This window comes from Cynocephalus volans, chromosome 11 (assembly GCF_027409185.1).
Source record: "Cynocephalus volans isolate mCynVol1 chromosome 11, mCynVol1.pri, whole genome shotgun sequence".
Classification (NCBI taxonomy): Eukaryota; Metazoa; Chordata; class Mammalia; order Dermoptera; family Cynocephalidae; genus Cynocephalus; species Cynocephalus volans.
The window spans coordinates 27,644,706-27,656,928 of NC_084470.1; the positions used below are offsets into that span (position 1 = coordinate 27,644,706).

The 12,223-nt window shown below is 36.6% G+C and overlaps 1 protein-coding gene across 1 annotated transcript in view; it reads right to left on the minus strand.

Moving 5' to 3' along the window:
* The window catches only part of ATP2C1 (ATPase secretory pathway Ca2+ transporting 1), a 124,148-nt gene that overhangs the window by 52,802 nt on the left and 59,123 nt on the right, over positions 1 to 12,223 (minus strand). The window contains exons 12-14 of the mRNA XM_063115361.1: positions 11,688 to 11,754; positions 5,700 to 5,824; positions 4,703 to 4,800 (exon numbers count right to left, since the gene is read on the minus strand). Coding sequence (XP_062971431.1) covers positions 4,703 to 4,800; positions 5,700 to 5,824; positions 11,688 to 11,754 — 290 coding nt within the window. The remainder of the gene's footprint in view (positions 1 to 4,702; positions 4,801 to 5,699; positions 5,825 to 11,687; positions 11,755 to 12,223) is intronic.

Genomic DNA, 12,223 nt, shown 5'->3' on the forward strand with positions numbered 1-12,223 from the left:
AGTTTGTAAAGAATCGGTGTCAATTCCTCTTTGAATGTTTGGTAAAATTCTGCTGTGAATCCGTCTGGTCCTGGGCTTTTCTTTGTTGGGAGCCTTCTGATAACAGCTTCAATCTCCTTTATTGTTATTGGTCTGTTCAAATTTTCTACGTCTTCATGGTTCAGTTTTGGGAGCTTGTGTGTGTCCAGAAATTTATCCATTTCCTCCAGATTTTCAAATTTGTTGGCATATAGTTTTTTATAGTAGTCTCGAATGATTCCTTGTATTACAGATGAATCACTTGTAATATCGCCTTTTTCATTTCTAATTTTTGTTATTTGTCTTCTCTCTTCTTTTTTTTGTTAGCCATGCTAATGGTTTGTCAATTTTATTTATCTTTTCAAAAAACCAACTTTTTGATTCATTGATCTTTTGTATTGTTTTTTTGGTTTCAATTTCATTCAGTTTTGCTCTGATCTTAATGATTTCTTTCCATCTGCTAACTTAAGGTTTGGATTGTTCTTGTTTTTCTAGTTCTTTAAGGTGAAGTGTTAGGTTGTTCACTTGCCATCTTTCCATTCTTCTGAGGTGAGCATTTAATGCAATAAATTTCCCCCTTAATACTGCTTTTGCAGTATCCCACAGGTTTTGGTATGATGTATCATTATTTTCATTAGTTTCAATAAATTTTTTGATTTCCTGCTTGATTTCTTCTTGGACCCATATGTCATTAAGTAGAATGCTGTTTAATTTCCATGTGTTTGTATAGTTTCCAGAGTTTCGTTTGTTATTGATTTCTAGTTTTAATCCATTATGGTCTGAGAAAATACATGGGATAATTCCAATTTTTTTGAATTTATTGAGACTTGATTTGTGACCTAATATGTGATCTATCCTAGAGAATGATCCATGTGCTGATGAGAAGAATGAATATTCTGAGGTTGTTGGATGGAATGTTCTGTAGATATCTGCCAAGTCCAATTGGTCTAGAGTATTGTTTAGATCTTGTGTTTCTCTGCTGATTCTTTGCCTAGATGATTTGTCCAATATTGACAGTGGGGTGTTCAGGTCCCCTGCTATTATGGTATTAGTGTCTATTTCCTTCTTCAGGTCTAATAGAGTTTGTTTTATAAATCTGGCTGCTCCAACATTGGGTGCATACTTATTTATGATTGTTATGTCTTCTTGATGCATCAGTCCTTTTATCATTACGTAGTGTCCCTCATTGTCTCTTTTTATGGTTTTTAGTTTAAAGTCTATTTTGTCAGATATAAGAATAGCTACTCCAGCTCGTTTTTCTTTTCTGCTTGCATGGTAAATCTTTTTCCATCCTTTCACTCTTAGTCTATGTGAATCTTTATGGGTGAGGTGGGTCTCTTGAAGGCAGCATATAGTTGGGTCCTCCTTTTTAATCCAGTCAGCCAGTCTGTGTCTTTTGATTGGGGAATTTAAAGCTTTTACATTAAGAGTTGTTATTGAAAGGTGTTGATTTATTCCTAGCATTTTATTGGTTGTTTGGTTGTCTTAGGTGTCTTTTGTTCCTTGCTCTCTGATTTACTGTTTGTTTTTTGTGTTTGTTGGTTCCTTAGGTTGTAGATAGCGATTTTGTTTGTTTGATTTCTCTTCATGAATGCCATTTTTATTATACTAGTGGGTTTTGATTTTTCTTGGGTTTTTTGGGCAGTGCTAGTTACTTTTCAGGAACCAAACACAGTACTCCCTTGAGAATTTCTTGTAAGGGTGGGTGTGTGGTGGTGAACTCCCGCAGTTTTTGTTTGTCTGAGAAATATACTATTTTCCCTTCATTTCGGAAGGATAGCCTTGCAGGGTAGAGTATTCTTGGCTGGCAATCTGTCTTTTAGTATTTTGAATATATCATCCCATTCCTTTCTAGCTTTTAGGGTTTGTGATGAAAAGTCTGATGTTAGCCTGATTGGGGCTCCCTTATAGGTGATTTGACGCTTCTCTCTTGCAGCTTTTAAGATTCTCTCTTTGTCTCTGAGTTTTGCCAATTTGACTATAACATGTCTTGGAGAAGACCTTTTTGGGTTGAATACGTTTGGTGATCGTTGAGCTTCCTGGATCTGAAGATCTGTGATTTTTCCTATACCTGGGAAGTTTTCTCCCACTATTTTGTTGAATATGTTTTCAATGCAATCTCCTTTTTCCTCCCCTTCTGGAATACCTATGACTCGGATATTTGAGCGCTTAAGGTTGTCTGATATCTCTCTCAGATTTTCTTCAATGTCTTTGATTCTTTTTTCTTTCTTTTTGTCTGCTTGTGTTATTTCAAACAGCCCATCTTCAAGTTCAGAGGTTCTCTCTTCAACTTCCACAAGCCTGTTGGTTAAGCTCTCCGTTGTGTTTTTTATTTTGCTGAATAACTTCTTCAGTTCAGCAAGTTCTGCTACATTTTTTTTCAGGACATTGATTTCCTTGTACATTTCCTCTTTCAGGTCCTGTATACTTTTCCTCATTTCATCATGATGTCTAGCTGAGTTTTCTTGTATATCATTCAGTTTCCTTAGAATTATCACTCGAAATTCCTTGTCAATCATATCAAGGGCTTCTTGTTCTATAGGATCTAGAGTTTGAGATTTATTAACTTTTGGTGGTGTACTTTCTTGATTTTTTGTATTTCTGGTATCTTTTTTTTGATGTTTATTCATTGTGGCAGGGGGTTTCACAGTCCACAGGTTTGACACTATTGACTGACTAAGGGGTTGATGTGGTTGCCTATTTGGTATGGCTACCTCCATGACAGCTCAGTTGGCCTCTAGTGTCTTGTGTGTGTGGTTGCCTCGGGTCTTGGGCCTCTCCAGGGAGCCACCTCTCTAGTCAGCTTGAACTCTGCTGGGCTGCTGGATCACGGGGCAGTACCGCAGGGTGTGGTCTCTGCTGAGCTTGTGCTTCCTGTGGCCAACTTCTCCCTGTTCCTTGAGCTCTGGCCCGGGCTGCTGGGATGCACCGAGGCACCGCAGAGTGTGTGGGCTCTGGAGAGCTTCCCCTTCCCCTACAGGATGTCTCCCTGCTCTGTGAGTGCTAGGCCAGGCTTGGGATGGAGCCAGGTGGCGGAAGTGAAGCCTTCCTGCTGGATCACGCCGTGGCGGCCCTATAGGGTGTGTGTTTTCTGCCGAGTCTCTGCCTCCCTAGCCAGACGTCTCCCAGCTCTGTGCACACTGGGCGGGGCTGCTGCCTCATGGGCCCAGCCATTTCTCCATGGAGGCACAGAGGGGATGTTGTCTCACGGTGTTTCTACATGCCAATTTTAAAAATTAAAAGTAGAGACAAGCCAGATCCATATGACTACAACAAATGAAGACAAACAAAAGTAAATTTCACAACAATAATAATACAGTTTAGACAGAATATAATTAACAAATGGTTAATGCTTGACATATAAAATGACGAACTTAACAGAGAAATTAATATCCCATCTTTCAGACCCGAATCATAAAAGCACATGTAACCGCAATGACTCTTTTGAATAATCCAGAAAGGACACATCCATCAACACAGCACTGGGTATCCTCGACCAAATCTAGCACTCTAAATGTCAACAGTTTCATTTTAAGGCCTACGTAAGATGGACTTAAATAAACGAAAGTACAACTTCTGTCAATTTGTCTACCACTTATTTAGCTCAGTAAATTAGCTGTAAATACATTTTTAAATACTGTACCCATCATAAGTAGTATTGAGAGCATTCTAGTCAAAACTCCTACAAAGACTGGTGGGACTGGAACTTGTCCTCAACCAACTTCAAAAAGAACCACTGCATAGCGACATACATTTAAAAGACTATCAATGCATAATTTTTTAAATAAAGTCATTCATTCATTAATTTATTCATTCAACATTTATTACTATGAAGCAGACCCTGTACTTGGTAATATAGTCCCTACTCTCTTACAACTTAATAGTATACTGGGAAAGAAGGACAAAAAATTTCACCTGGGATAAGAACAAAGAAGCATGGAATGCTAAGAAAACATACAACATTGAGCCAGTTTGGAGTGGTCAGCAAGCTTTTCTGAAAAATAGGGCTGGACTTGAGATACAAACTGAAGAGGCATTCAACTATCCTAAGCAGTGAGAAGAGCAGCAAAGGTCCTAAAGTAGTGGAAATTTTGTCACACTGAAAGAACTATAAAGCCAGTAAAACTGGTGCACAGAAAGCAAAGGGGAGCACATAAGGCTGGAGAAGGAAATGAGGGACAGAATGTGTAGGTCCTTGAGAGGTCACAGTTAAGGATACTAGTTACAATGGAAAGCCACTAGAGCATCTTAATTTAGTGAGTGACAGGCTCAAAATGTGGCTCTGAAAAGATCTCCCAAGTTGTTTATAGGGTGAGGGCATCAAGAATGGACATGGAAAGCCCAGTGAAGAGGCTTTACCAGAGGCCAGGTGAGAAACTAAGGAAGCTGGCTATAAAACATCTAGGAAGTTAGGTTGGAGGTCAAAACTGGGAGGTTTGGGTAATGGATGGATTGATGTAGGGGTGACTGAGAGAGAGTTGTCACGGATGAATCCAAGTTTGTGTATTAAACAAGTGTACAAGTGGAATGAGACAAAGACTCAGTAGAATCACACGGGAAGAAAATCTGCTGCTAATTTACAGTCCTTTTAAAGGTAAGACAGTGGAATTGTTAGAAATGTAAAACACCAAATTTCTTGACAAAAGCATACTGTTGTTTTAAAAAAACAAAACCTATAGAGTACCTCAGCATGCAGACCATCTGAAGTAAATACGTGAGTAACAGTCATTTCATTCTTCGTCAGTGTTCCAGTTTTATCTGAACAGATCACATTACAGCAGCCTAAAGAATAAATCATTATGGGTCACCAAAAGAATCAGGGAGAAATACAGGTCCACTTAGGAAACAAATCAAAGATGCTAGAACCCGGTCCTACTTCTCTGAATTTTACAGAGATCAAAATCACTGGTAATTTTAGATTAATTTCTCTCATTATGCCTGCTTCATCATAAGGTAAAATTTCTGGAATTAAAAATAATAATGAGAAGTTGACTTTTTCTTATTTATTTATTTATCTACAGTTAGCTTCTACAAAGTTATCCATATTAGCATTATATGATTATTTAATATAACATATTTTCTAGAAAGTTTGGAGAGTTCCTAAATATAAATCCACATAATTTCTTCAGTCAGAATTTTTTGAGATATTTCCACATCTCAATATTAAAATGCAAACTAGAAATTAAATTCAATACATTTTTGGATATCCTAAATTTAAAAAAAAAGAAGTTTCACAGCATATAACACATAAAATTATGTTATAGCAATATAACTACACACTGTATACTTATTGCTCTTATAAGCAAATTCAACTCTAAGTATGACATTTTGGGATCTATAATCACCAGTTATCTTCCACGACGTGTCAAAAGAAAAACATTCTGTTAATTTTACTCCAAGGTCTCATTTGCTGTATGATTTTTTGTTCCACCCCCTCCCACCCCAATGATTTAAGCATTAGGATACTCCATGATTTTGAAAGATTTCTCTTAAAGTCCCCTGTCGTAAGGGCTATGAATTTTTAATTGCCTTTTCTGATCATTAACATCATACCCAACACTGCCACAAGCCAAAAACCATTATACAAACCCCTAACACAAAAACTCTAAAACTCAAACATGATTCATTGTTGATAAGAACTAACATGTCAATACATAAGCATGATCTTAACAGAGACTTACCCAGAGTTTCAACAATAGGCAGTTTTTTCACAATGGCCCTTTTCTTCACCATTCTCATAACACCAAGGGCTAGTGTCACTGTGACTACAATGGGAAGACCTTCAGGAATTGCTGCTACAGCCAAACTATAACCAACATATACATAGTATTAAAATGTAAGTTAAATAGTACCCACAGCAATAATTTGAATTGGATGTTACTTAAAGCCTAATAAAATGAAAAATTAATACTTTCAACCCCAAAAATGGACTTCTCCAAAGTAAGAAAAAGATGATTAACACTTACTGGATACCTACTACTTGCCAGTTTAAGCACAATGGTTCAAGAACATAGGTTCTGAAATCAAATTGCCTGGATTTGTACACCTGGGTTTATCAACTTTTTACTTGTGTGACACTGGGCTACTTATTAATCTACCTCTTTAGTTTACTTTCCTCATCTATAAAGTATGGGTAACAACAGATGCTCAAACAAAAACTTGTACACGAACGTTCATAGCAGCACTACTCACAATAGCCCAAAGATGGAAAATGGCCAAATATCCAGCAACAGACGAATATAAAATTGTGATGTCCCTACAATGGAATATTATTCAGCCATAAAAAGAAATGAAGTACTAATACATGCTACAACATAGATGAACCTTGAAAACGTTATGCAAAAGTGAAAAAAGCCAGACACAAAGGGCCACATATTATATGATTCCATTTTTATAAAATAACAAGAATAGGTAAATCCACAGACAGAAATTTGATTATTGGTTGTCTGGGCCTGGAGAAAGGAGAGAATGGGGAATGACTGCTTAATGTACACAGGATTTTCTTTCAGAGTGATGAAAAAGTTCTGAAACTAGACAGTGGTGATGGTTGCAAAACACTGCAAATACATTCAACTCCACTGAATTGTATACTTTAAAACAGTAAAGTTTAAGGTGTGTATTTTACCACAATTTAAAAAATTATTTCAGTTTTCCTTTGCAATTTAAAAAAATAAGTTTCTATTTTTTTGTGCCATTGCAAGTATTACCTCCTGACTCTGCTACAGAAACGGATAAGCATTCCTACCCTTCACTCTTATCACTGCTCCCTCTACAGCTTCTACTTCTTAATTTCTACTACCTACTTTTTCTTTAGCTTGATCTAATTTAACAGTAACATCCTGTTCTAGAACCATAATTAACCTTTTCGTACTTCATTTACAGGTTGGTTCTAAAAGTTGAAAACAAACAAGCAACATTTGTAATACTACTGGCAAGTCAAGAAATATGTGTTATCATTAACTCTTTCTTCTCTCCTTTGGGCTACTACTCTAAGAGAATGTACCTAGTTCAAATGGAAACTTTTTCTCTTTTGTTTCCATTAATACTCACTACACCAGGAAAAACAGGCATCATAATTTACAAACTAGATCCACTGGACCTTTTCAATCTTCTATGTTTAAGTCATGTTACAAATAATTTGCAGAGGAATAAACAGACTGTGAAAACTTAATTAAAATTTTTCATTTTAATTTTACCCAAAGGTATTCTGGGATTTGAAGGTACACCTGAAATGGGCAACATCCTGTGGATGCAACTACCTGCTCATCAACTGTCATTAATGAACCTGGAACATATTCAAATACTGTTTTCAGATTTCAAAAAAACATTTCTAACAGGTTCTATCTTATCAATTCTGGTTCTTCTTTTTGCACTTGTTTCATCAAAATGCAACACTTTTGAAAACGACGGCTTATAACTTTGTTGAAAAGAGGACACTCATCTTCTTTGTTCCATAATTACAAAAATTTTTAAGTTTACATTTTATACACCAATTACAGTGGTGAACCCAATGAATTTTTCCATTTCTGAACAATCTATTTCCTTTTAATCACCTTCATATTCATACCAATCTTCAACATGAAAGTAAATGTTGGTAAATAAGCATCATGAAAGATGAAAGAATATCATATATTGTCTTCCCAAAAAGGAACAGTCCAGATTCCTGTTGGAAAACACTGCATGATAAAAAGTCTTTGCTACAGTGACTAACTGGAAAAAATTACCTGTTTCTTTTTTGTCCTTAAAAATATACTGTTTATTTATCAGTTCCGGAGTTTGAGAAAATCTAGAGTACCATCATCCAAAGACTCACAGTCTTGAGATTTCACTTATATGATTAATTTTACTTGCATCATTACAGCCTACAGTGCTACTATCCGGCTCTTTGCATTCACCTTCTGGTTTTTCTAATAATTGTGAAAAGTCTTCTCTATCAACTATTCTCTTTGCCCTTATGGAAGAAAGTGAGAAAAATTCTGAATTCTCACCTTTGTTCAATGAATGCCATAGTAACAAAAAACCTACAAAGGCTGGGTGTATACCCAATGTCTGTTCCACCACTGTATCTTGGCAGTAGACAAAATTGGTTTTGTTTTTCAGGCTCACAGCTGGAAGGACTTTTGCTTTTGGTCTCAGACGAGACTTTGGACTTTAGACTTTTAAGTTGGTGCTGGAGCAAGCTAAGACTTTTGGGACTATTGGGATAGAATGACTGTATTTTCTATGTGAGAGTGACATGAGTTTTGGGGGGCGAGGGGCAGAATGATGGACTTTGGATGTATTGTCCCCTCCAAAACTCATGTGGAAATTTGATCTCCAATGTGGCAGTGTTGGAAACTGATGGAGTCATGGGGGCGGATCCCTCATTTTAATGGATTAATGCTCTCCCTGGGGGAGGGAGGATTAATGAGGGAGCTCTCACTCTATTAGTTCCCATGAGAGCTCGTTGCTTAAAAAGACACTGGCACCTTCTCTCTCTCTTGCTTCTGCTCTCTGCTTCCTCTCACCATGTGCTCTGCTTGTACCTGCCAGCTGCCTGCCACTTTCTGCCATGAGTAGAAGCAGTCTGAGGCACGTGCCAGATGCAGCTGTCCCAGAATCATAAGCCAAATAAACCTCTTTCCTTTATAAATTACCCAGTCTCAGGTATTTCTGTTATAGCAACACAAAACAGACTAATACACTGGGTCTCCAGACTTCTTTTATACTTTCTTAAATGATGATGCATACTTTGGGCAATACAATAAGAAAACTAAAGGATAATAGAATAGTGATGATTTATTATTACATCAGCCTTACAGGCAATTCCATCATTCTGCTTTCTTATTGTTTTAGTTATTTTTAGCACACCTGGAAATAACTGTTAAAATAATTACTAGGGTGATGAAATAGCAAAATGTTTCAATAATATATAAAAATGAGATTACTAAAGATCCCATAATATATCTTAGATTTATAAAAGAGTCCAATGGGCCCATACGGTAACTGCAAAATAGAATGAGTTTTATTCGATTAAGAAAATTTTAAATTTCTTGTCCTTTGGCAGACCTTGAAGAAAGAATAAAGGTCACGATATGTCAATCTTCACAAATAGTTAGAAGTGCTCAAAAGAAAAATCCTCAAAAACCTAAATTGGGGCTGGCTGGTTAGCTCAGCTAGTTAAGAGTTTGGTATTAGTAACACCAAAGTCAAGGGTTTGGATCCTTGTACCAGGCAGTCACACACACCCCCAAAAAGTAAAAACTAAACTGGGTCTGACAGATAGTATGCCAATCGTTAACATCTCAAAACTCATGCCCCATTCTTAATTTGTTTCTATTTAACCCATGGCTTCTTAAATACAGATTTAAATCAAAACTTTCAAATTGCACTTTTTGCCTCTTTTAGGAAAAAAAATTCTTCACTATATTACATATATCTTTTTAATTCTTATTCATTCTACCTATTCCTTGTAATCTATTTGATTTTTCTTTTTGATAAACATTAACTTTTGTTTTAATATTTGAACTATTATTTCTTAGCCCTACTACAGAGATGCAATCCAGGATTTCTTTTCCTTAGATACCAAGGTGAGTTCTACCTTTTCTTATATCCACACATCATCTTCCTATCACCCTTGTTTTGCTGGAATTCACACAAGCATAGGTAAGAAACAAATGTTTTGAGAACTTGCCTATCTGTTTGTAGTTAATTGGACTGATACTCTGGCTAGGCATAATTTGCAGATTTATAATCATTCCCCTGCAACCATTTGATATCAGTGCCCCATTGTTTTCTACTGTAATAGATGTTGTTGTGGTTAAAGAGTTAAAAAAAAAATACTTTCCCCCTTCTCCATCTGACTAACTAGTTCTGTTCCCCCTAGTGACCTGTTAAGGGTTATATGTCAAGTATGTTGCCTGGCAACACTGATTGTGATAAAAAGATTCCCTGATGGATAAACAGTCTCTACACTAGAAAAATTGTATTTCTCTTACAGTAAGCCACAGCTTTGAGTTTCCTGAGTGTAGTGACTCTCTTGTAACTAAACATGTTCCTTACGGGCACCCAGAAAGTGCTATGTTTCAAGAGATGTTGGCTGCCATGGAACCTTATGCACTTTAACCCAGGATAGCTTCCACACTCACAAGAATGTCCTCATCTCCTTGCACTTGAGTAAACTGCTGCAAAAGTTGCTATAAAGACTCTCCCAGAAGAGGGATGAAGTTGCCCAGCTGCGTTAAGGGCACAGGTAACAGATGTGGCCTATGAAAGTCGTGTTGAGTAGGAATATTTAGTAGAACATAAAAAGACCCCACGAAGGGAATTGCCATTGCTAATGAGAAGCCTGATGCCATCCTAACTATGCTTCCTTGACCTGACTTGTTTAATTTCACAATGGTATAGCTAGGTTGGAGTCTTTTCCATCCTGACTGGCGTCTAGTGAATTCTTTCAATCTATAAAGACTCACTTCTTGCTTTAGCTAAAGAAAATATTCATGTATCATATCTTATATAATTTCCTCTTAACTCTTTTTGAAACACATATTAGTTAGAAATGATAATTACTAAAATTATTCCTCATTGTCACTTTTATCTCATTCTGTTTCAGGCTTTTTACTCTATTTTGGGGGGGGACCTCTTCAACTTTACATTACCTCCCTACAACTGAACTTTTTATTTCAGCAACCAATCACAATTTTCATTTCCTTTTTTATTTTTTAACTGACGTGTAATCCCTGTCCATACTTATTGAGTACAGAGTAATATTTCGATGCACCATACCATGATCAAATCAGGATGATCATAATCTTAATGTCTTTTTATTTTCTCGTCCTTTTCTATAACAATCTGCCCATCTATCATGGATGCAGCTTCTTCATAAATCTCTCAAAATAAACACTTTCTGTTTATTTTTAAATTTGTCTTCTATTTGAAGAATCTTCTTTTTCCTTTGAGATTGGTTATTCAATGTATATTGTGGTCTTTCATGCTCCTAGTTTTCAGTTTGACAATCCTTCATTATCTATTTACATATAAAAATGCAATTGTGGGTTAATAATTCCAGGTATCTGGTGTGGTTTTTCTCCACCACCATATATTCAGGTTTTCACTGGCTAGAAGTCTTCTCAATATATGACTTTGAACTATTTCAGTAGAAATATTACACTTTTATGGGTTCCATATAACACTGACCTCCATAATGAAATACGTAAGCCATGCCTATCTGATGGAGTTTGGATGTCCTGTCCCCTCCAAAACTCAAGTGAAAATTTGATCCCCAGTGTGGCAGTGTTGGAAACTGACTGAGTCATGGGGGCAGATCCCTCATGAATGGATTAGTGCTCTCCCTGGGGGAGGGAGGATTAATGAGTGAGTTCTCACTCTATTAGTTCCCGTGCGAGCTGGTTGTTTTAAAAGACCATGGCACCTTCTCTCTCCCTCTTGCTTCCTCTTGCCATGTGATGTCCTTGTAGCTGCTGGCTGCCTGCCACCTTCTGCCATGAGTAGAAGCAGCCTAAGGCCCATGCCAGATGCAACTGTCCCAGAATTGTAAGCCAAATAAACCTCTGTTCTTTATGAATTACCCAGTCTCAGGTATTTCTGTTATAGCAACACAAACGGACTAATACACTATCAGAGAAGAGAGGCAAAAGAGACTTTAATTATAAACGAGTGTTAGAACTTACCTTACACTAATAGTAAACATTTCCAGGATGTCTTTTCCTAGTAACCAGCCAACCAACATGATGATACCTGGAACAGAAGAATCAAATAGCTATTTTTCCCTTTCATATAAAATCACCTAGAAAGGACAGAAGGCATCCACCTTATTTATTTCCCTTGATATAAAACGGAAAGTCTATCAGATCACAATTACAAGGTTTTACAAAAATCCATTAAGCAGGAGAGATTAAAGATAACACGGCTTATAATTAATGCTGTGCATGGGCACGTGCACACACATACACAGTTTTACCTTTGGTTGCTATTGCTCCCATCCATCATACTAAAGCAATAATATCTGATACTTCAAAAAAAAAAAAAATCAGCAGAATTTCCATTATTCTCTCATACTTCAATATCCAGACAATACTCATTAAGTTTCCACTGAATATGAAGGAACACTTAGGATTTGGCTAAAAGGGTGATGTACCTTACTTCAAACACTTAAAACTGAATTACATTTAAAAATTACTACTTTCATGGCATTTTTTTTTAATTA